Source organism: Microcebus murinus, chromosome 3, assembly GCF_040939455.1.
Source record: "Microcebus murinus isolate Inina chromosome 3, M.murinus_Inina_mat1.0, whole genome shotgun sequence".
In the NCBI taxonomy this organism is placed as follows: Eukaryota; Metazoa; Chordata; class Mammalia; order Primates; family Cheirogaleidae; genus Microcebus; species Microcebus murinus.
Window position 1 is genome coordinate 46,003,829 of NC_134106.1, and position 23,872 is coordinate 46,027,700.

General features: G+C 38.1%; 1 protein-coding gene across 3 annotated transcripts in view; it reads right to left on the minus strand.

The window, feature by feature from the left end:
* Nucleotides 1–1,923: 1,923 nt before the first annotated feature.
* EFEMP1 (EGF-like fibulin extracellular matrix protein 1) overlaps nucleotides 1,924–23,872 on the minus strand; it is a 58,570-nt gene continuing 36,621 nt past the window's right edge. For all 3 annotated transcript variants that reach the window (XM_012777836.3, XM_012777837.3, XM_076000792.1), the window contains exons 5-11: nucleotides 19,192–19,314; nucleotides 15,276–15,395; nucleotides 14,161–14,280; nucleotides 12,720–12,839; nucleotides 8,312–8,435; nucleotides 8,032–8,227; nucleotides 1,924–2,731 (exon numbers count right to left, since the gene is read on the minus strand). In XM_012777836.3, the coding sequence (XP_012633290.1) occupies nucleotides 2,570–2,731; nucleotides 8,032–8,227; nucleotides 8,312–8,435; nucleotides 12,720–12,839; nucleotides 14,161–14,280; nucleotides 15,276–15,395; nucleotides 19,192–19,314 (965 nt within the window). In that variant the 3' untranslated portion in view covers nucleotides 1,924–2,569. The remainder of the gene's footprint in view (nucleotides 2,732–8,031; nucleotides 8,228–8,311; nucleotides 8,436–12,719; nucleotides 12,840–14,160; nucleotides 14,281–15,275; nucleotides 15,396–19,191; nucleotides 19,315–23,872) is intronic.

Below are 23,872 nucleotides of genomic sequence, written 5' to 3' on the forward strand. Positions count from 1 at the left end.
ATCCAGCAATCCCACTACTGGGTATTTATCCAAAGAAAAGGAAGTCTTTTCATTAAAAAGACACCTACATGTGAATGTTTATTGCAGCATAATTCACAATTGCAAAGATTTGGAATCAACTCAAGTGCCCATCAATTCATGAATGGGTTAACAAAATGTGGTATATGTATACCATGGTGTATTACTTAGCCATAAAAAAATGAATTAATGCCTTTTGCAACAATCTGTATGGAACTGGAGACAATTCTTCTAAGTGAAGTATCTTAAGAGTGGAAAAACAAACACCACATATACTCACTATTAAATTGGAACTAACCAATCAGCACATGTGCACAGAGGGAAGTTAAACTCAGTGGAAAGCAACCAGGGGCAGGGAGAGGCAAAAACCAACCTAATGTGTACAATGAACACTATCTGGGTGACAGGCACACCTATAGCAAGGACTTAAGTATTACAGAAGTGATCCGTGTAACTTAAAACATGTGTACCTCCTTAATATTTTAAAATTTAAAAAATGCCTAAAATGGTAAATTTTATCACAATAATAAAAAAGGGATTGCATCTGTAAAACTTCAGTATATCAACCCTTACCATGTGTCTATGATTTGTGAATAGGACTAGGCTTTGGAATAAAAGGGCAACCATCCTGTCTGCAGTTAATGGCTTCTATCGGTCCAGAATATATATATATAATTAGGAGGTGGGAGTGAGGGGGGCAGGGCTTATGCATAAATATTTCAGAGATTCCTGTTTCTTTTACAGTTCCCTGGGGAGCTATAGACAAGATCCAGTCTTCTTGTTTAAGGTTGAAAAATCTATTGGATGAAGGTCTTAGGCTTTTTTTTTTTTTTAAACCATTATTCTTACCAGCTCTCATTTGAGATCTGTGTCTATATGTAGGAAAATTACTAGGTTGATTAAACATGGAAATGTTTAGATCAAACCTTCATTTATCTGGACTGTAAGTAATCATGTAGACAGGGTAAGAGGAACATTCTCAACAGTCCTGCTGTGTTGTGTCTGGTTTACTCTGCTTCCTTACCTGATTCTTGGTCAGACCTGTTGTCTCTCCACTGTTTCTGTGCCTCTTTAACCTTTAAAAGCCCATATCCTACTCTCACACAAGAGTTACGGTTTTGTTCCTTGGTTTCTTGGTGAATTTTCTTTTTGACAGTTCTTGTACATTTAGTCAACTCTTTCAGAGACATTTGTTTTAACAGCAAGTTTACCCAGTGACAGAGGTTGTTTAGATGTGCTTTGAAACTGGATGTAAGAAAAAGTTGGCTGTAGACCTTACTTATGGCATGATTTTAAGTGTTTTTTTTTTTTCTCTTCTCCTAGTTTACTTATATATAAAAAAACCCTAATGGTCATTCTTATTCTGGCAGCTATCACTGATTTTTTTCTCAGATATAAAAATTATATTGGCTGTCATTGACTACATTAAAAAAAAACCTCCAAAGATTGGGTGATCATCTAAAAGAATATTTATTTTTATTCAAAAATATGATACATCACAGTGAAGCAGTTACATTCTAAACAAATAAGACATAAAACCATAAAACCTTTTAGTAGAATGGGGAGAGAGAGTAGTTTGCTTTAGTTCACTGTTACTCTGGATGCCAAGAATAAGAAGCATAATCATCTTCCTCTGTGAGCATCGAGTACAAAGATGAGAAATTTTAGATATAGTGCTAGTATTTAAATTTTATTTAGAAATTAAAGGTTCTCCAGTAAAATACCTTTTCTTTATTTTGTTCAATCTCTTGTGGAGGTGTTGAATTCAGAGATGTTATTACATTTACTGAGTTTGCTTCTTCAGGTCAATCCCAATGTGGTTTAGAAATAATTTGTTTTCTCATCTCCTCCCTATAGATTCCTCAACAGAATAATTTCCTAAGGATACCTGACTCATTTTGGAAATTTTGCTTACTGTTTTTTTACATTGCTTTTTTTATATTCATAGTTTAAAATTTCTGATGGAATTTAAAATGCCGTACAGAAACCAGGATATTGTACAATAATGATTTATTACTATGTGATAAACAACCTTCTGTAGACTGATCATAGAAATAAAAACCAACACAAACATGGTAGATCCTCATTTTCTAAAGAAATATATTTTTATTGACTTTTCCCATTTTCTTACAAAGCAGTTAAAAAACTCATTCTTGCCCTTGCATGCTATTCAATGTTATGATGGCTGCCTCCTTATAAGGTTGTCAGTGGAGCTGTGATAAGTTTCTTCAAGCACCACAGAAGATCATCCTTGCTTGGTCCCACTTTTATAGGAAAGAATCCAAGTTTCACCGGATAGTGTATGCTTAGCTCTCTTGAAGAAGACCAGTTTAGTGGATTAATGTCTAATTTACATACAATAATAAAGACAAACTTTGCATCTTTACAGATTAAATGCCCACTTTATACCATGGTGTAATTGTTTGAATTATGGGTGAGTGTACAGTATAGAGATGTAGATGTACTAGATATATCTATAAATAAAATAGTGCTTTAAGGTAACAATATTCTTTGGCTGACTTAAATGCCTGTGGTAGACTCTTATAAAAGACTAAAATGAAAATGGCCCCACTATTATTGTTAATCTCAGCACGGAGCTTGTGCGGAAGGTCCCTATACTGTTGACTGTCAGCATCTCCAGGTCCACGATATATTCTCTCGGTCCTGACAGTGACTTCACAAGCACAAGCATTGCACTTACAGGACTTGTTTGCTAAAAGAAAAAAGAAGAAAGGAAAAAATAATTTTTCTTGGATTGGAGTTTCTATTATTTGTTAGTATACTTCCTACAGGGATTAGGGGAAGAATTTTGAAGGTGGGATAAAGAGCTACTACTTAGTCCCTTCTTGGTTTAAACTCTGCTTGGTTCTTCTACCATAAGTCATTAGCTCCAAGTTACAGGGACCTGCTTTCTTGATAATTCTTTGCTTTCTGTTCCTCCCTCTTTTTTTAACATTTCTCTTCACTTTTATTGGGTAGTTCCAACCCTTGTAGAGACTAGAGTTCAGTTGAGAATCTGGTAATTTTTGAATTTGTAAACAAAGTTGTCATTTTATTGACATTGTGCATCTATTTATATTCTATAGGTGAAAAGACATGTTAAGTAGTTAATTTCAATAGATTGTGGTAAATGTTAAGATACATGGGGTTATGCGGGGTACGTATGAAGATACGTTAAAGGCGCATATACACAGGGAAGAAGAGAGGGGCCCTGAAGTACTGAGAGATAGCTTTTGGATGCTTGAGAAGAGTCACCAGGGATAACTAGAAGTTTTGTAAAGTATTATGTTCAAGAGAACTGGATGCAGTTTCATTTTGATGAAGAATGTGATGGGTCCTGCCAAGTAGAGGGAGATGAGGCTGGAGGGCAGGTAATTGGATGTGTGAGTCTGAATGCCAAGGGAGAGAGACGCGGCTTAGCATTTAGCAATCATCTCAATGGGTGGACATTAAACCAGAGGAGAGAAGGTTTATGAAATGAGGCTGGAGTTCTAGAGGAGGACAACATTTAGGAAGCAGGCAGAGGAGAAACCATTGAAGGAAGTAAGAAGAAATAGATGATTAAGTGGAAAACAGAAGAGTGGCCAGCAGTATTCAGCAGAGCAGGAGAGGACAGGGATGACTGGAATTGAAAAGCATCCTTTGGATTTAGCAGTATGAATATCATTGATGGCTTTTTTCTACAGCAATGTCAGCAGGGCAAGTGGGAACAGAAGACAGAGAAATGACTAGCAAGTGAGAGAACACAGACCGTGATTACAGACTGAGTTTTAAGAACTTATCTGGGAAGGGAGTGGAGGGTGGGGTCAAAATCTAGAGGGAGAAACAAGTTGAATTTGTAGAACGTAGAGGACAGTGGGATGGAACAAGGCTGCAGAGAAGGAATGAAGAATCCAAGTGGTGGGTTGGCCTTGATGAGGTGGAGGAGGTAGGAAGGGGGGAACACATGGGCTTAAGTCTGTAGTGGGCTTGGACAGGAAGTTCATGGAACTCATGCCTATTGGGCTCAATGGTTTCAGAGGAGTAGGAGGTGAGGTCACTTACTGAACATGAAAGGTATAAAGACTTAAGCACTAGGGGGACACTTGAAATCAGGGGTTGAATAAAAGAAATAGGAATAAATAATAGGATTGGTGAGAGTACCAGGACCTATCTGAGATTTTATGGTGTTATGAATCTGCACTGACAAGCTGGATATGGACATAGATATGGATAATAGGATTGACTTGGGGTTGCTGGACAGGGGCTTGAGGTGTTGGTGACAGAGTAGTTCAAGTATCCACCACGTAGCTGATAGACTGGGAGAACACAAGGGGTGGGAGGTTAGGGGACAAGCATCACTTTGAGGGTAAAGAGCAGAGTGGGAGTGAGGGTGTGAGAGAGGGGACAGTCAGTCAGTTATTGAGTGGGTCACTGGAGATGAAGGTTCTCTGGCAGAACTGTTGTAGATGATAACAATGTCTGGGGTGTGGCCACAGGGGTTGGTGGTTGAGTGGCTGAAGCTGAAGGTCATGAGGGTGAATAGCCTGTAGGTTAAGGTGCTGGATGATTCTGACTGTGCCCAGATCAGGTTACAGGAAGAAAGCCTGTTCACAGTTTAGCCCCTCCTTATCCCAGGCCCTCTTCTGTTTTGAGTAATCTCATCCACTCCCTACACACCCTCCCTGAGGATTTCATCTATAGTCATGGCTTCAGTTATCATCCATTTGCCAGTGTCTTGAAAGTCTGCATTTTGATTTCCAAACCCACATAACCAGCTCTCTACTCATCTCTACTTGGATATCTCATGGGGACTAGGACTTCATATATCCAAGTGAACTCCTCACCTGCCCCTTCACATTAGCTCCTTTCCCCCATCTCAGTAAATGGTATCACTATTTGCTGTTGTTCAAGAAAGAAAATAAGGGGGTTACCTTCTTGATGCTTCCTTCTCCTCTAACCTCCCCATAGCAAATGGGTTACTAAGTTATGTAGTTCTTCCTATATCTTCACAAATATGTCTGTTTTTTTTTTTTTTTCTTTCTTTTTTGGACTCACTGCTACCACCCTACTCCCCTGTCTCTTGGATTACTAACAGTTCTCTCCATTTCCACTCTAGCTCCATTCCAATCCAGGCTCTACAGGACAGCTAGACACTGCTGTCTTGGTTAGGTATACTTGTTCTACAGTCATGAACAACTTGTAATGCTCTGTTTCTGTGTTAAGCATCCTTCTGAGCACTCATTCAGTGTCTTGACTATAAGTCATACTGGGGCAGGAATTGGCTTGATTTTTTTTCACTGTTGTGTCTCAAGGATCTTCCACAGTGCTTGACTCTTGTAAGTAATAGTTGTAGGTAATAACAATGCCTTGAAGGTGTTGCTTGAATGACTTCATTCATTTAAAAATATTTTTTGAGCACCTACTATGTGCCCGGCACCACTCTATGTGCTGAGGATAGAAGAGTGAACTGACAGGCAAAGTCTCTGCTCTCATTATGCTTACATTCTAGTGATGACACAAATGTATAATATGTCTGGTGGTGACAGGGCTATAAATAATAATAAGGCTCAGTAAGGAAGCACAGATACTGCAGGGGGAGGGTTGTTGGGATATTTGCCCTTGGATTTCATATACTACATCTTTATAATATGTCGCCTTTTCTAGAAAAGATTTTCTTTAGTATTCTCCCAAAAGGAATATAAATAAATAAAATTCTATCTTCTACATATCCTTTCAAGTATTGGGCTAACTTTCATGACTCAAGAAACCTTCTTTGACAGCCCACATTAATTTTTTGATGTTTTTGGGCCATGGAATTAAGCACAAAATTGCCTCCTCCTTTTTTCATAGATGTTAACTTTTGTTACAGTTATATTTAAAACTCTTTGAAATAAGAAACTGCAATACATGTCATTTTAATTCCTCATAGCAGCTAGCATGTAGCCGAGCACATAGTAGGTGCTTAATTAAGGCCTGCTGGTTGATCCCTATGCATCTATATGCCCTCTGCACAAGAGAATTTCAGTGGAGAAACTTTGTAGGATTTGCTTCAAGTACTTTTTGAATTATGGGATAAGAAATAGTCTTCAAAAGTCTATTTTTATTGTTTTAAATAGTTTTTTGTTTCAAATGATTTAACATTATTTAACTCTGGAATTATCAAAATTGGCAATATTTTATATCATTCATGAGAACAAGGATTTTACTTGAGAATAACACTATATTTATATTTGAAAATATCAAGTCAATAAATGCACTGAGATGAAAAGGTACACAGAGTGGTACATGGACATTGGGGACTTAGAATGGGGGAGGATAAAAGAAGGAGGAGTGAAGAGAAACTACACATGTATACTATTCTGGTGTGGGTACATTAAAAACCCAGATACTACCTCTATACAATTCATCCATGTAGCCAAAAACCACTTATACCCCTAAATCTATTGAAATAATAAAAAAAAACCTCTGGCTAACCTGAAGAAGAAATGCACTGATATGAATCACAAATACTTTTCAAAGTGCAATGTTTAATTGCAAAGAAAAAACATGTTGAAACTTTTAACTGTTTGCTTATTCTGCTAGAGAATTTTCTTAAATTATGAACTTAAAAGTTCAAAATAGAAAATTATTTTTGAAGATGATTTTGAGAAGAACTTATTTTATATATCAGGGATTTACAAATAATGTTATTTGTTTAGTCTAGAATTATTTAATTGGTATTCTCTGAATTGTGTAAAATTCATTTTATGGAAGCTTCTTACAAATACCGTGTATATCTCAAATTTAAAACATTCAACATTAAAGAAGTTTGTTCTTTTTTATTAGAAAAAAATAATAGTAATAGTTTGTATTTTGGGTTGGGTTTTTCTTTGCAGTAGTTGGTCATGAGAAATTAATCATTTCTAATTTACTGGCAAAGGAATGGAATCACATAACTCTGGAGCTGGGAGGAAAGTTAATATATCAAAGAACAGGATAAATGTGTAAACATAAAAAATCTGTAAACTTTACCACAAGGATGGATTTCCCAATATACTTTCATATTTTCAAAATGAAATATTGATTTTATAATTTGATTAAAAATAAAGCATGCCCAAAGGAATTTTGAGAAAATTTAACTGGATGAATAACATCCTTAGCATGAAACAGTTACTGTAACCCTGCAAACTTCTTTGGTAGGGTGCCATCATTTTCACATGAAGTAGTGAGCAGTATTTAAAATATGTCAGAATTTTAACCTAAAATGAACTTGCTGAAATTTTGCAGAGGAGACTGGAAGGCGGAGGCCCTAGGGTCAGGGAGATCCGTTTGGAAGTTACTGAAGGGATTAGGGAGGGGATAGGAGCCAGTTTAAAGGAAGAGAAGCAGAGGTGTGAGGAAGGAAATGTGAGGGAAATGGCAGAATTCAGAAACATGACTGCACACAAGCAATGAAAGACAGGGAAAAGACAAAGGTGACCCTACACTGTTGGCCCAGAAGTTTGCAAGAATGGGACAACTACAGACATGTATCGTGCAGGGAGGAGGGGTTACTCTCAGAGACTTACAGGTTTTAGTTTTGGTGTGAATGTAAACTGTCTTGCAAATGTAACAATAAGGAATTCATGATTTTTGAAAAGCTTGGGTCAGGAATTTTTTTTTCCTATGTACAATTAAATAACTACCACTGATTTGTGGTACCTACTTGGGGCTTGTGTGTGTGTGAGAGAGTATATAGGCTTGTGTTTTGGTGGTCACACACAACTTCATTACATTCTGCAATTTGGTATCTGAGTGACTTTAGGGAAGCTACTTAATCTCTCTGTGTCCCACTTTTCTGTAAGAAATGGAGAATGAATATTTATGTGATTGTGTTACCAAGAGGATTAAACGAAATAATGCACACTGGAAGGCCTTACACAATGCCTACACATAAAACTCTTTAAAGGTTAGCTTTCCTTCCATGTGGATACTAAACAACAACAACAACAATAAAAATAACAACAAACTTCCATCTTTCTTAATAGCTAAGGCTGCCTTTAGGATACTTACTCTTAGGTAGAACTCTCCATTTTCGTTTCCAGATTTAATCCGAAAAGTATTGATAGTGTTGGCGTAAATAGTTGTGGCCTGTATCTGGAAGATGTCTGATGGCACAGACCTATCAGATCGGATGCTCATGTACTTGTAGACTATGGACTGGGGCAGGTCTCGGCACATGGCACTTGAGACTGGGCAAACACACCGGCTGCAGAAACAGACAAAAGTATTCACCGATTTGGCTTGGGGAGACCAGAACATTCTCACTTTCAATAGTTCTGATTTTTCTTACTTCTCTGATGTTAGAATGTAGGGCTCTTGACAAGGATTTCGTGGGTAACAACGGAAGCCGCCATGATAATTCCAACACATTTCATCCTCCCGGCATTCATTTGTGGTCTCACATTCATTTATATCTGTAGAGATGCAGAGTCAGAGAGTTTACTGATCTAAGAAGACTACACGATTGGCAGATTCTGGTTTGCAAGGAAGAAGGTGTGTGGGAATCTGGACTATGTCTAATTTGCTTGTAAATGTAAGACTGGGTTGCATCTACTGAGTTCACTGCATTGAATTCAGGACAGATGTAGCTGAGCCATTCTAGACAGATAAATATGTGTTATTTCATGATATTTTATTAAGCACTTATTGTTAATCGGTTGAATTCAAAGCCGAATGCTAACATTGACTTTGCTTATATAATAGTCAAAAACACCCGTCCCTGTCCCCAGAAAGACTGCAATTGGGAACATAGATATGGCAACAGTTTTTTATAAAGTAAAATGGAATTAAATAAGAGATGGATAAGTGCACTAGAGGATTTGAAACAGAAATGATTACTTATTCCTGGAGGATTCAGGACGGTTGAAGGAAGGAGGAGGCATTTCAACTTGGCCTTGAAAGGTGGGGGTTAGATGGCGTTTTCATGGCTGCGGTAGGGAAGGCTTTCCAGGCTGAGAGAGCAGCAAGCAAAAACCATGGATAGGGCAGCTTATCACCTGTCTCGGGAGCTAAGGAGGGAGGAAAAGGCTAGAAATGTGGTTTCAGAAAGTAGCAGCATGCGTTGGACAGCTGATGCTCTGGGAGTGGATTATACCGTCTGGAGGAAGCACAGCCCAAGAAGCGAAGATACGAAGTGTTCCACCTTGTAGAGCACAGCTATTCAAGGACTGAGAGGAAGGAGTGGAGTTAAGGAAGGGACTGTCAGCAGTGGGAGGTGACTCAGGAAAAGGCAGTGCACAAGACCAGAGCGGGAGAGAGTCCTGGGAAGAGAGGCTGTGGATAGGCCAGGATGGACAAGGACTGATTTTAGATTAGGACACTGGGAGCTCCCAGATGACATCTGAGAGAACAGTTTTGCCATACAGCCATTACATTGATAACAACAGCAATACAAATTAAATCAATATCTACGTCCCTATCTATGTCTATCTCCCTTTATACTTGAATAGTGATTTATATTATATCCAATATCAGCCTTTTATGAATCATTCCTTACCCACAACTGGATACTTTTATTCATTAGTTTACTCATTCCATAGGTAATTTACTCATTCTGTAAGTAATTTACTGAATCCTTGCTGCAAGCCAAGCCTGGGCTAGGTGCTGGAATATGATCCCTTTTGAATTCTCATGCCTCGTGCCCCTCTTTTAGGGCCTTTATTGCTTTCTGCTTTGCATTATTGAATCCTGCCTGTTTGTCTTAACCCTTCTATTAGATTGTAAACTCCCTGAGGGCAAGGGCGATTGCACCTACTTTTTATTTTTTACCTGTTCAAACATTTTATTTCCAGTCTTTAAGATAGTGCTTTCCCTTCTTTTTTATTTTTTCTTAATTTTAGCATATTATGAGGGTACAAATGTTTAGGTTACGTGTGTTGCCTTTCCCCCCTTCTCCCCTGGAGTCAGAGCTTCAAGCATGACCATCCCCCAGACGGTGCGCATCACACTCATTATGTATGTGTATACCCTTCCCCTCTTCCCCCCTACCACCTGCCTGACTCCCGATAAATGTTATTCCTATATGTGCCCTTAGGTGTTGATGCGTTAATACCATTTGCTGGTGAGTACATGTGTGCCCCCACCTTTTAATCGTTTCATCATCTAGCATTAATGTACTGAGCACCTGGCTTTTAAGCAATATTAAATTGATCAAAGTAGCTCCTCACACCAACTGGGTGGAGATAGGTGAGGAAGATATTATCTCATTTGATATGAAAGAAAAATAAGGATTAATTGGCTGGTTCAAGTTCATTATAGTTAGTGACAGGCAACTTTCCACTGCAAGGTACTCTAAAGAAGAATAATTCCATGGCTTGTCTTTAGAGAAAAAAAAAAATTATTTTAGCCTCCAAACTGGCTAAAGTTATTTGGAACCCAACAGGAGGCTGGAAAAGCTATGTAGTTTCCAAGAGCCAGTTACAAAAAGTATCTTCTTGGACTGGCTATAGCCAAAGAAAGAAAATTTAGATTCCTCAGACAAAATCACAATAGACTTGCTCTCTCAATATTTTTCACTTTTTGAAAAATAAAGATGCCATTTAGCTATAGGGAAAATGAAGACTGTTTTGTCATATGGAGTCCAACAGAAGCAAAAGGAAACTTTAGGTTATAATTCCATCTATTACTTCTAGTAATTTAGAGTCTAGCATAATCCATACTTTAATCATTCTGGAAAGTTTTCCAGAAATTAATGGTATTAAAATATTTGATGAATGTGTGTCTGTGTGTATGTGTGTCCTGTCTCTGTCTCTCTACATACATATACACACACATACACATATATATACACACAGTTTTCATTTTTTGCAGGCCTGTGAAAATGAGAATAGTTATTTCTTCCCCCAAATAAGCCTTTTAGAGCAGAGTAAGAATCCAAATCTTTTTGATTTTACTTGATTCCTGTGAATGAGGTTCAGATGGGATGGTTTCAGGGGTGGGAGGCGGGGAGAGGAAGCAATTACTTTATACTTTAAAATAATGTTAAGTCACTTTCCCAAGAAAAGTTTTGGCTTTATCAAACATTCTAAAGCTGTATATCTTCAACATATAACACTCATATATCACCCATTTGCAATCTCAGTGCATTTTTATCTGTAATTAAAACAGATATAAATGTTGCCAGATATATAGACTAGGCAGGTAAGATCCCAATGGACAATTAATTTGCTTCTGTCTTTTGCTGAGCATCAAATCTAATTTTGATCAGAAACATATAGACATTTGTTTCAAGGACTCCAAAGAAATTTGTTAAGCTATCCCACTGGCAAACATTTTCCTGCATGTAATATTCATGTTAAAAGTCTCAATTAGGGTTCAGTAAGTAAAACCATTGGAATGCAATATTGTCCCACAATTAACATTTACAGAGTCTCTAGTAACCTGGAAAGGGTTATAAAGATGTTCGCTGTGCAGTGAATAACATTCTGATTATTTTCATACATAGTGGTTGGAGTCTATTTGAAAAACTGTCGGCATACTATAAAATTCCAGGTCATAGATGTTCCTCTGAGTTAATATTTTCCTGTACAATCATGGTATAGACTGAGAATCCCCAGTGTTTCCTTTCCTTGATCTTTTCTTTTCTTAACAGGATCTTTACTGCCCTTGCATGCCCGCTCTCCAATTCTGATTAAAAAGGACTCTCTAGAGAAGATTTACTACTCGTCATTTGCACTGGTAGGTAAACTTCATAAAAACACCTTGAGCTGTGCAAGCTTTATAGTTTACAAATTATTTTTATGTATGTCATTCTAGTGAATTCCTACAACTCCCTTTTCTAAATGAGAAAGCAGGGGCTCAGAGGAGTTTGATAATTTGTTCAAGATTGTACAGACAGAATGCAGTGGAGCTAGGATTTGAACAGGTTTTTGTCCTCAAGTTCAGTCATTTTTTTTCACTTTTTCACTGCTCTGTGCAAATTTAAGTGTTTATACTGGCTTTTCCAAGATTCTCTAAATTTTTGGTTTTTATCTGAGTCTTTTCCCTGTTAAACAAATTTTAAATTACACATAACATTGTAGGTAAGGGAAGGGGGTACATATTTTTAGATCTTTCTGAGAGACTCTGAAATCACACCATTGTAGAGAGCTACCTCTTTTACCTATATATAGGTATGAAGATCACCTGAATGTTGATTTTGAAACCAGACCCAAGGTCATTAGTTATTTTTAGATCAATAGTTTTTTTCCTAAAGGATTCTAGCACCTTTTAATACACATCAGGCTGATTTTTCTCAGCACATAAATTACTACCCAATTTATAATCCTGGTGTTTTAGAGAAATGAGACTGGCTTGAGGTATGCCTAACTCATACATTGAGCTTAGGCTCTAAACTCAAACTAATGGGTGAGACATTTTAATAAAAAAACTGAATCTTTTCTGGTAGATGATTTGAAGATGTATCTTATGGAGATCACATAGGCTATCAATAAGGGATATCAATATTTTATTAAAATTATTTATACTTTAAGAAGGAAAAAACCTATTACTCTAAATTTCAAGGAAAGTCATCATTAACATTGAATCTCCTCTTTATGAGATGTATATATCTCATGATGAACAGGGGAAGAAAGAGCTTAAATTGTATATTCAAAGTGGGGAGAAATGAAAGTCTATGGCAGGGAATCCTATAACTTCCTCTTTGATCTTCCTGGGTAAACTTGAACACTGGTTATCATATATGAAAATAATAAACTTACCCTGACATGTTCTACTTCTTACCACTTGGTATCCCTGGGGGCACATACATGAGAATTTCCCAGGTTCATTAACACATTGATATTGACACAGGTAGCTTGAGGTTCTGCATTCATCAATGTCTGTTGAATCAGACAAGAGTAAGGACACAGAGTTGAAAAGCTTACATGTCACTAGTTTGGTAATACAGATATAAATATATATTATTTCTGCTCAATAGTCCAGGGAGAAGTAATATATTTTTAGGTAAGCCAAAGAGAGTGAAAACACTGCAAAATCTTAAATAGAAATACAAGACTTTATAAGAAGCTCAAGGGCAAATTTTAACAATATTAGTTCATTTCCCTCTATAATTTCACAGCACAAAGAATCATTTTTTTTTTTTACCATGAGTTTTGCTGACTCATTGCTGACAGTTTATCTAATCCCAGACCTAACTATACTAGCTGAACAGACTGGATGAATTAGACTGTGGCTTATGCTCTTCACTTTGGGCTCTGCATACACACCTAGGGTGCAGATTCATGCAGAATTTAGGGGTGACTCAGCTGCCCAGGTCATCTGAACTTTGAGCTCCGAGTCCCAGCCCTGTGCAAACTTCCAGAGGTGATGTCTTGGCAGGATCTGGCCTTCAGGGGAAGAATGTTCTGTATTTCTGAACAGTGATGTCCAGAAGGGCAGAGGCAGCTGTTCTGAGCTAGCCACTTTTGGTTTTGAGCACAGTGGCATGATGTAAGGCCTCTCTAGGTGGTGTTTGATCTTTGTGGTCCCAACTAAAGCTGGGAGGGACTGTGAGGAAGTCAGGGACATCAAGTGTTGATGGCATGCCCCTCAGGACGTCTAATGCCTTCTGAATTATACAGTGGAATACGCACATGCAATGGGCTGTGAAGGCGTCCACCCAGTTAAATGGCCCTCTTCTTACTCATATGGACAACTTAAGAAAAGTGCCCAAGTCACACACTAGCAGGAATAAGACTAGGGCCTCAGGTTTTTATCCTAATGTTTTGACACACACTCAGTTCTTTTTAAACTTAAATGTGCATACCAATTACACCAGCTTTTGTAATTGCAGATTTTGTAAATGCAGATTCTGGCTCGGCAGGTCTGGGATGGAGCCTGGGATTCTGCATTTCTCATAAATTCCCAGGAGGTGTTGATACACCTGGTCATCAGATCACACTTTGAGAAGCAAGATACTAGAGCACACTTCCTAATTAATAGGCCCAGCCTACATCTAATATTTCAGTGACTTTATTTCTTCTCCTTTTTCTTGGTAACATATTAAAAAGCCAATGTTATAATCGAACTACATTAACTGGATTATATAGCAGGATTTCCATGAGTAAAAATTTGTTTTCATAAGTAGGTATGTAATCAGATAAAGCAACAGCAATCACAGGGATTGGACTCTTATTCCACATCATTTGGACAATATTTTACCTTCACAGTTGAGCCTGTCACTGCTTAGCTCGTATCCTTGATTACACTGACAGATGAATGAACCAAGAATGTTGTAGCATTGCTGAGCACATTGATTGCTGGCATCACATTCATTTATATCTGAAAGAAAAGGTTTTATATATCTATATATCCATCTATAAATTCCTTTAACCATATCCTTGCCCTTTTGTACCTATGTCATCTGATGATAAGTAGTTCCCTAGCCGAATTCTTTGCCCTGCAGAAGCTCACTGGAGAACATCCATTTAGGTTTCATATTTGTTGGAATAACTTCAAACGCCTGTCATATACTTCTTTTAGAAATACCAAAATGTTTTTTTTTTTCTAGGAATGAAAGTTAGTTTGATGTTTGATGAGTCTTTCCAAAAGAATTTAATGCTTCTAATAAATATACATTCCAGTATCTATTTTCTTTTGTTGTTGTTCAGATACAAAATGCCAAGTCTATAAATAATTGATACAAGACACTCACTCTGATATAGTCTCTCAGCATGCTGTAGTGAAGATTTATCTGTGCTATTTATTACTTTTTAAATGGGTTCTGTTAAATTCCATTACAATTATAACATAAGCCTTTGAGACCCATACGGAGTTTTGCAATGCTCTGAGGCACTGAAAATATTGTGAAAAGGCATTTTTCCTACACTAGATTCTTTCCATGTCATGCCAATCTTAAATTGTGTGCCGTGACATTGCATTCTGAAAGGGGAGAAGCAGCATGTAAAAATCAGATGCACTCTCAGTGGAAAGTTTATATATTTGAACTTGAAGTAACCCTTGGCACCTTCAGCATTTATATTACACACTGTTGACTAATTGGTGGGTGTGTGTTTATCAATTGATCTGTAGTTTAAAAAATTTTTTGATACATCCACAGAGGAGAATCAAAACCAAGTTTAAAGAAGTTTTCCATTCACATCTTGATGTGTTTTAAGAAACATATTGGTTATTATCGTTTCAGCTTTATGATTGCTTAAGGGAAGTTGATGGAAACCAATTACTCAAGAACATAGGAAACTGGAAATACTGCTATGTGGCATGGGGTTTCCTTTTTTCTTTGAAGACAGAAATCAGCTAGTTCCCAAAAGGCTTACCTACGCAGGTGTAGTTGTTTGCTGCCAACTGAAACCCTGGACTGCACTGGCAATAAAACGAGCCTGGTGTGTTCACGCATCTCTGGTGGCAATACGGAGGGATGGTACATTCATCTATGTCTGGGGTATCACGCACACACACAAAGAGAACCAAGTTATTGGCTTAGCATAGCTGTTTGCTTTCACGTTCTCAGTAGAGCATTATCTAGAAAACCTATCTAGAGAAGACCACATTTAAAAAGACCACATTATTTTGTTAAAATTAGGGCATACGTGTTTTAAATATACTTTGGTCTGCATTCTGCAGTTAGATAAGATGTTAAGAACAAAGACTGAGTGTTCACATCATTCAGTGGTAAATAAACCCAGTGAGTGGGTTGAGATTTAAAGAAAAAACGTAATTGAGACTATTTCACATATATATGAGAATGTCAGTTTGGGGAGCTAAAAGCTTCCTTAGAATTACACAAGTAAAAAAGAACGATTAATACCAAAGAACTGAGTGATATCGCACAAATCTAAACGAGTTCTGCACTGTGCTCAGCTGGGGACCTTGACTAAGACACTTAAATGTTTAATATCTTGTTTTTTTCTTCTGCAAAATGTAGATAGTAAGGCTTGCCATGTGTATCTTAGGAAGTCTTTGTGAGAATCAGATGAGAGAACACGGTGGAAGGGATGCTAAACAAGTTAACTCTTGAGAGTGCCCTCCTGACACTTTGATGAAGTTTGCAGCCTGTGTCCTTCTCATATAAATATTTCCAACTATAAAATGCTCAATTGAGAACTTGCAGAGTAGGACTAACATCTTAGAAGCATAATAAAATTTCAATAATTCATGACTCTACACTGTGTGACAACTCCAACATGGCATAGGTAATTTAAAATAACAATTATGCATGTACAATGTAACCCTATATAGTGACACTGCCTTATGGTAAAACAAAACTTTATGCTGAGCTCTTTTGGTACTTCAATAATTAATAATGTGGGAGGCAGTGTGCTCAAGTGGCCTTAGGATAACCTGAATTTCAATCTTTTTTTCTGGCAGTTACTAGCTTGGTCTTAACCTCTTGAGCTTCCATTTCTTCTTCTGTAAGTCATAATACAACAGTGTGGTGGAATTGTTGGGAGGATCACAGGACATAATGTAGGCGAAGTTCCTGGCAGATAGCAGGTAAAAGTAAATGGGAGCTATTATTAATAAGCTGCAAGATATATTTAATTTAACTTGAATAATGACATAAATGATAAGAAGATAGTCACATGGCTTTTCCCCGTACTTTGTTCAAGTGTCTATTCAAATGTCACCTCCTCAGGGAGGCCATCCTTCCCACCCATAGGAAATAGTTTCTTCTGCCTTATCTATTCTTCTGTACCCTTTCCCCTATTCCCTTACCCTGTTTAAACTTCTTAATAGCCCTTGACACTACTTGACATTGTGTCATGTGTTTCTTTGCTTCTTGTCTGTCTCCGTCACTGTAATGCATGGCAAAGAAGACCTGTCTCCTCCCCTTGAGGCGAAGGCAGAGGGGTGTTTTGTCTGTTCACTGCTGTATGCTTAATACCTGCACAGGGCCTGGCATAGTGCATGCTCAATAAATATTATTTGAATGAATGGAAACTTCACATAATTAGGAGCAATTTTAGCATAATGCTTCCTAGTACTTAGTATTATAGCCAGTGCTAGTATTATTATATAATTTGTATGTATGGTACTTTCTAAAAGCTCCATGAGGGCTATGTATTTGAAAATCTGTTTACTGCTATAGCCCTGTGCCTAGAATAGTGCCTGGCACACAGTCAGTCCTCAATGACTATTTGGTAAATAAATGGTGCATGTCTTATCAACCAGTAAACATTCATCGAACCCATTGTTATTTGCTAGCTTTGTGTTTAGCACTGCAGGTTTAGAATCATAATAAATATACGTATGTTCTGTCCCTGTCTAGCATGGAAGACAGGCATGAAACAATTACTCCATGGTATGATAAGATCAACAATAGAAAGGTATACAAGGGACAGAGACAGTACTGTGGAACTCAAAGTATGGCCTGCTGACTCTTGCTGGTCTATAGGCTATTTGGACCAATCTTCAGTGAATAAATGCAGAAACTGAGAGCACATGTTTAGGAACAACAATTTGACATTACTGCAACATTTTAATAATACTTTAGAGAAGTATTGGTCTGCAACAGATTAGAAATTTACAAAAAGGATCTCTCATAATAACTTGAAAAGTACTGGCATAGAGGAAGGAGTGACTAATTATATTTGGGTAGATTATGGAAGGCTTCCCAAAGGCAGTGACCCTGAGCTGGGAGTTGATAGTGAAATAGGAGTTTGCCATGAGGGAATGTTCTTGGTGCTAGGAGGAACTGAGATAGAGGCACCGAAGTGTACCACGCATCATGCATGTGGGGAACTAGTGGGATAAACCTGGGGTGTAATATTTTTTCTGGGGTTGTGGGGGGATGTTGATGCAATAGAGCTAGACAAGGATCAGACTGAGGAAGACCTTTTAGGCTCTGTTGAAGAATGTAGACTTGATTCTGTGGGTGAGGGGAACAGGGAAAACACACGAATAGATTGGAGTTTATGAATGCCCTTCCAACTACATCATAAAGGGCTGTGACCATATGTTCCATTCTCTTTGATTTGCCCCACAATAAGTTGGTTTAGTTCTTTTTTCCATACTTTTTATGCCCTCAAATATTTATTTTCCTAATAGTACAGGCAAAGCTTTGGTATCTGTGGAGTTTTCCACATGCTCTTCTGTTAAATCACAGCTTTATTCACTGCAAACCCTGGGCCCTCCTTGGAGGCTGGGCACTAACCCCAGCATCTAAGCATAGCCCCGTGGCAGGCAGAACTGGGCCAGGGCCCATGAGGAGCTTAGTGTTGACATCCTACGTCAACAGCTCCCATTCTCAGGCGAAAACTGATGCTGGTAGTCTGTCCCACATCCTCACCCCCTCTTCGTTCATCTGTGGTAAGAGGTGTTATGTAAATAAACAGACAGAGGGAGTCAATTACAGAGGTTCATGCCTGGGGCTGGGCCTCATGACTGAGCCCAGGATGCTTTATTTTACTATGCTATTTGCTAGTCAGCCTATTTATATGGTGTTCTTCCATTCATTTAAAACACACACACACGGCATCCATTGCACACTTTGGGGACTGGGGAGGCAGCGGTGACACAAGCTGGCCTGGCCCTGCCCTTGGGAGCTCACACGCTCAGCCCTGAAGCACAGGCACGTGCTGCACTTGGCTCTGCGTGCCTAGCATCTTGCACAGGTGTTCTGTCCTGTAGAGAGCCTTTAGTACTCGTCTGCTAATTCAGTACACAGTGATAGCACATGGCTTTACTGCCAGGCGCTGTTCTAAGCAGCCCTGCACACAAGCTCCCAAGCCAGGAACTAGTATTATCTCCACAGTACAAACGAACAAGGCGAGACACAGACTTTAAGTAACTTTTCTCAAGGTCTCAAAGTGGGGTGGGGGTGGGGCTGGAATCTGAACCTGCCCATTTGCCCTCTGTGCTCTGCTGTGTTATGCAGCAGTGAATGAAGTCCATGTAGCCAGTGTGCTAGGCCCACAGCCCCCAAACAACTAATTTAAAATTGCTTTGGTGTTTTTTATGGTCCCATACGTACGCCAGATTTCTGCTTTGGCTTAGTCCAACATGTCACCCACCAACACTTTGATATTTGGAATAGGCTCAACCTTTAGGGTTAGCGATTTGTTATTAGCGTGGAAAATGGATTGGTAGCTGACGAATGAATAAGCAGCTGTTGGCTCTGCTTCTCCAAATAAATATGAGCGCTTTGACTGGGTTGCCTGAGGCTTAAACAGTCAAGGTGCTCAAGACAGGACTTTGCTTTAGCGCACCCCCCCCCCCCCCCGTGACACTTACCTACACACTGGTCCCCTCGCTTCTGATACCCGGGGGGACACTGACACGCGAAGGAGCCTCGTAAATTGATGCACACTTGGTCTGCTCTGCAGTTGTGTGTCCCTGCGGCACACTCATCTATGTCTGCCGGAGACACGCAACACAAAAAGAATTTTAGTCGATTATGAAGATGCCAATATTCCCTCCATTTCCCCATTTCTTACACTGAATTTTTACTTTATTCTTAAAACATTACTCTATATTATTGCCACATTGGAAATGTTTAACATTAGAAATCATTTCAAGTGTTCAGAAAATAATTTCATGGATACTAGTGTGTACCACTCAAGATTTAAGAAATACTAACATTTTGCCATGTTGCCTCACTTTTAAAGCTCACTTTGTTTTGTTAATAAATATTTCAGATACAGCTAAAGCCTCAGACCACCCTCACCCCTTTACCCATCAACTACCACTGTCCTGCTAGGTGTGAATCCTTCTCTGATATTTTTACACTTTTATTATACAGGGATGTACCCATTAGGACATATGGTATTGTTTTATATGTTTTAATTTTTAAATAGGTTGTATGATACCTGTTTTTTCCACCCAATGTATTGCATTTGAGATAATTTCTATTGATAAATCTCTAGAAATCTGCCCAATGACTGGGAATAATCAAACTTTAATATTACACATTCCCCATATCTGGTTTTTTTTTTTACGCAAATGATAGGGTAACATAGTGTAAAAATCTTTCATTGCAAATTTCAAAATGCAAAGGATTCCTCTAGGAGAGAAAGGCTGGTGAGATTTAAAAATACATATTTTCTCAAAGCAATTTACTTCTGAAAATAATTTACTACATGTGCCTTAAGGAGTAGGCAGTTTACAATTCTAAAAAAGTAAAAAAATGCTTAGTCATAACATAATAAGCAGTATAAAGAATTTCTTAATTTGGGATCTAAATGTGATATAAATTTGTATATGTATATTCATATTTACTAATTACTAGTAATTTATAAGTGAAATTTAATTTTGCCTTATCTACATCACCTTTGTATTCAGATTCATTCAGATCTCTCATATCATGAATTTAAATAGCACAAATGAAAGGATTACATAATTTTGGCATTCTTCAACAACTAAAGACACTATGCTTCATTAAAAAAAATCATGAAACTTATAATTCCTAGATGACAAATTTTACACAAAAACCCAAGTGGACTTAAGGGGTCTTAGTTCAACATTGTGGTAGACCCTGGGTGGTGCTTTGGAAGAAATAATGGGCCAATAATAATAATAATTAAAACAACCAAAACATCAGTAATTAGAATTTACTCAATTCTTGCCTTCCCTTTAAGAAGCTCAGAGAGTGGCCCCTGGCACCACTACTTTGCCTTTGATTTTTCTGTATTTTCATGGAGAACTGCTGCACTTACACTATGCCCTGTAATGGGGTATGAAGTTCAGATTGTAAGAGAGTTGTCCTGGGATACTGGCTTCACTTAGCTGGGTGTGGAAATGATAAGAGAGATTCTTTCCATAAGAAAGAGGGAGGGGAGACAAAAAATACTTCAGTGATGTATGGCTATTTATTGGATAATAACCTATAAAAGCATCTACTTATGTAATTCTTTTGACACTGGTTTTAAAGTTTTGGCTAAGTTTTCTGTTGTCTTGTTTTGAAATGTATTATTATTATTATAATTGCTATTATTATTTTCAAGTCGGTGATTACAAACTCCTTTTTTAGGTACTATGCAATGGTGCAGCAATCTTGCTTTGAAACTCTCTGCTCTTTTTTGTGTCTTTTATTATTTTTCCATACACACTTGATGAAAACCTTTCTACTGGCGTTTCCTCAGAGCTTTATGACTCGCTAATGCAGAAATGACAGCAGAATTTCTATTGTTTCATGTCAAGAACATCTGCCAGCATTTGCAGTGACAACAGCCCTAAGAGATACAACAATGTTCAATTCCGATGTGGCAAGTTTCCTCGGTACATGCTGGCAGGAGATCAAGGCCTTGGGCTGGCTGCTGCATTTTCTAAGGGAGGCCTCACCAGTGACTGAGGCTTTTCTTTCTGAGACATCTCCCTGCAAACTGCCTCCACCCCATCACATTCCTACAATTGATGTCCTACAACTTCCTTCCTGCTTTCTTGTTGTTCATTTCTAAATCTCTTTGATAAATAGTCTGACATTTCCAGTGGAATTAATATATCATTAAATTGGTTTTAAACTCCTCCTTAAGAACCAGGTCTGTTTACCTTCTGAAGGGGTTGTTAAATAAAAATATTAGGTGAGTTAATGTAATTTAATAAAAATAGACAAACAAAACAAAACAAATAAAATACCACTGCCTGCCCTGACACTATGTTCTTTTCCTTTCTCTATTAAAAACCAAACAAAGCTGAGGCAGGACTTGCCTCACCCAGGACTGACTGGTGATCACACTTTGTACTTTCCTGGATTCACAAAATGCTCAAAACAGTAACCTCTATGACCTGGAAGCAGCTACTAACTACATTTCCACTTACAATTCTTTGACTACAGTTTAGAATATTTATCCTCTTCCTTGCTCTTAGCAGGTTATCTAATGCTGTAGACTATAAGTAGACTGAATTTCTTTGGCCTGTCTTCAATTATGATGTCCATTTATTAGTTTAACAATTTGATTAGTTTGAAAATTATACTTGGAGATCCTGTTATTGCTTGTTTATACATCTATACAAAGCCACATAAAAATTGTTATGTATATTGTTAAATTCTTTTATGTTTATCTTTTCTATTTGAATGCATTTTCATCTGTCTTAAATATCAGAAAGTTCAATGCAATACAAAAATCACTAAAATGTACAACTATGTCAGAAACTCAAAATAGAAATACCCATCCCCGTGCAGATATTCCCCAAACCCTGTCTTTCCCAGAGGCATTTATTAAAGTCCACTGCTCTCTGCCTCCTCCTCACTCACCACAGCACAAATACTGCCTTTTGCAGGTACATTCATGGCAAAAAAAAAAAATCAATTTCCTGTATTTATATAGGAGAATATCTGCACTGGCAAAAGCAAGTTTTATTTATAAGGGAAATTACTCAGGTCAGACATAATTGTCCTAATAATCTAGGAAAAAGTACTATGGGGAGAGGAATTTCTGTTTTGTTTTTAAATCATCTAAGATTTATCCTTGACACTTAAACTCACTTGGTTTTTTAGGCAGCCAGTTAACACATTCCTTGGGACCTGGACCCCGGCTCTTGGAGAGTGGGTTCTGTGTCTTACTTTTATCTATATTCCTAGTGCCTAGCACAGTGCATGAAACATGGTGAGTTTTCAATAAATATTTGTTCAATAAATGGATGAAATGAATCATTAGTATTTGCAGAGAATCGGTGCCTGGAGTTTAAGGAAAGAAAGATCAGTGTTTTATCTCATGGAACTAAACATTTATAGGGCAAGGTAATAGGCAGAATCTGAGAAACACAGCAAAATCAATAAGATGTCAGTAAATGTAAAAGGATGTAAAGCAACTGAGTCCAGAAGCACAGAGGCTACGCAGACTAAAGCAGCATCTGGGGTGGGCAGTGGGGAAGGTTTGCCAGAGGAGGTACATGTTAGAGAAGGTGAGATATGTGGATTGGCAGAAAAAGGAGGCTGTTTCTGGGCAGAAAGCAGGTCACATTAGAAACCATTGCCAAGACAAAACCATTTCCATGAGAAGCATGACACACGGGGTCAGCATGCTGGAAGGGCTCTGTGACGAGCCTGGTGCAGTGCCCGGTCAAAGGTGCTTATAAAATGCTAGCTCAAATCATGAGCAAAATCCAGGGCCATAAAGGTGGGATTAGAGAGTTTGGATTGGACAGCCTAGGGAGCAGCTCTGAACTATGTAGACATAGCCGCATGGTAACATTACCAAAGAACAAAATAATAGAATGTGCTTCCTAAAATATCACAACACATTTCATCATTCTAATACATTAAGAATAGCTAATGGCAATATTTGGTGATTCCTTCATTTTTCAAAAATGTGCCCACGCTCTCCCTCCTAGTGATTTATACCATCGTAGGTCCCTCTCTTGCTGACTTTGGCACCATTAGTTGCTTTAAATAATACAGCCTAATCTCTGCTCACCTCTCGCTTCTAGCCTCTTTAACACACTGACCTCCAGCCTAGAACTGCACATTTGATTTTTCTCTCACAGTTAATGGAGGCAACTGTGTCCACGTCTCTGTGGTGTCCATTAAGTCCCTGCTTAGGCCCTTATTCTCTATGTTTTTGGCTCCTTCCCTTCAGTCTGACTCATATTTCCCAAACCCCTGACTCATGCTGCTTTCTCTCTCTTATGCAACATTTTAATCTCTGCAATGTTCTTTCCATAATTTGATAACTTACCACAACATGGAGTCCCTTCAGTGTGTTTTCATGGGCAAAAGCTATCTGCACCTCGAATGGTGTTGGGTACCACTTAGACTTTTCTAATTTGTGCTGCTTTAGGTTTGGGAAATAATTCAGAACTACTTTTGAATAAGCCACCATAGACTAGTGCTGAGACTGCACTAGTGCTAGGAGAGAGGGGATTGAAATTATTTTGATTCAGTCACTGCCTATGTGATCTAGGGTCATGGTATCAATTTTTTCCCCTCCACACCTCCATCTGTAAAACAGACTGTCTATTCTTAATGATAACATAC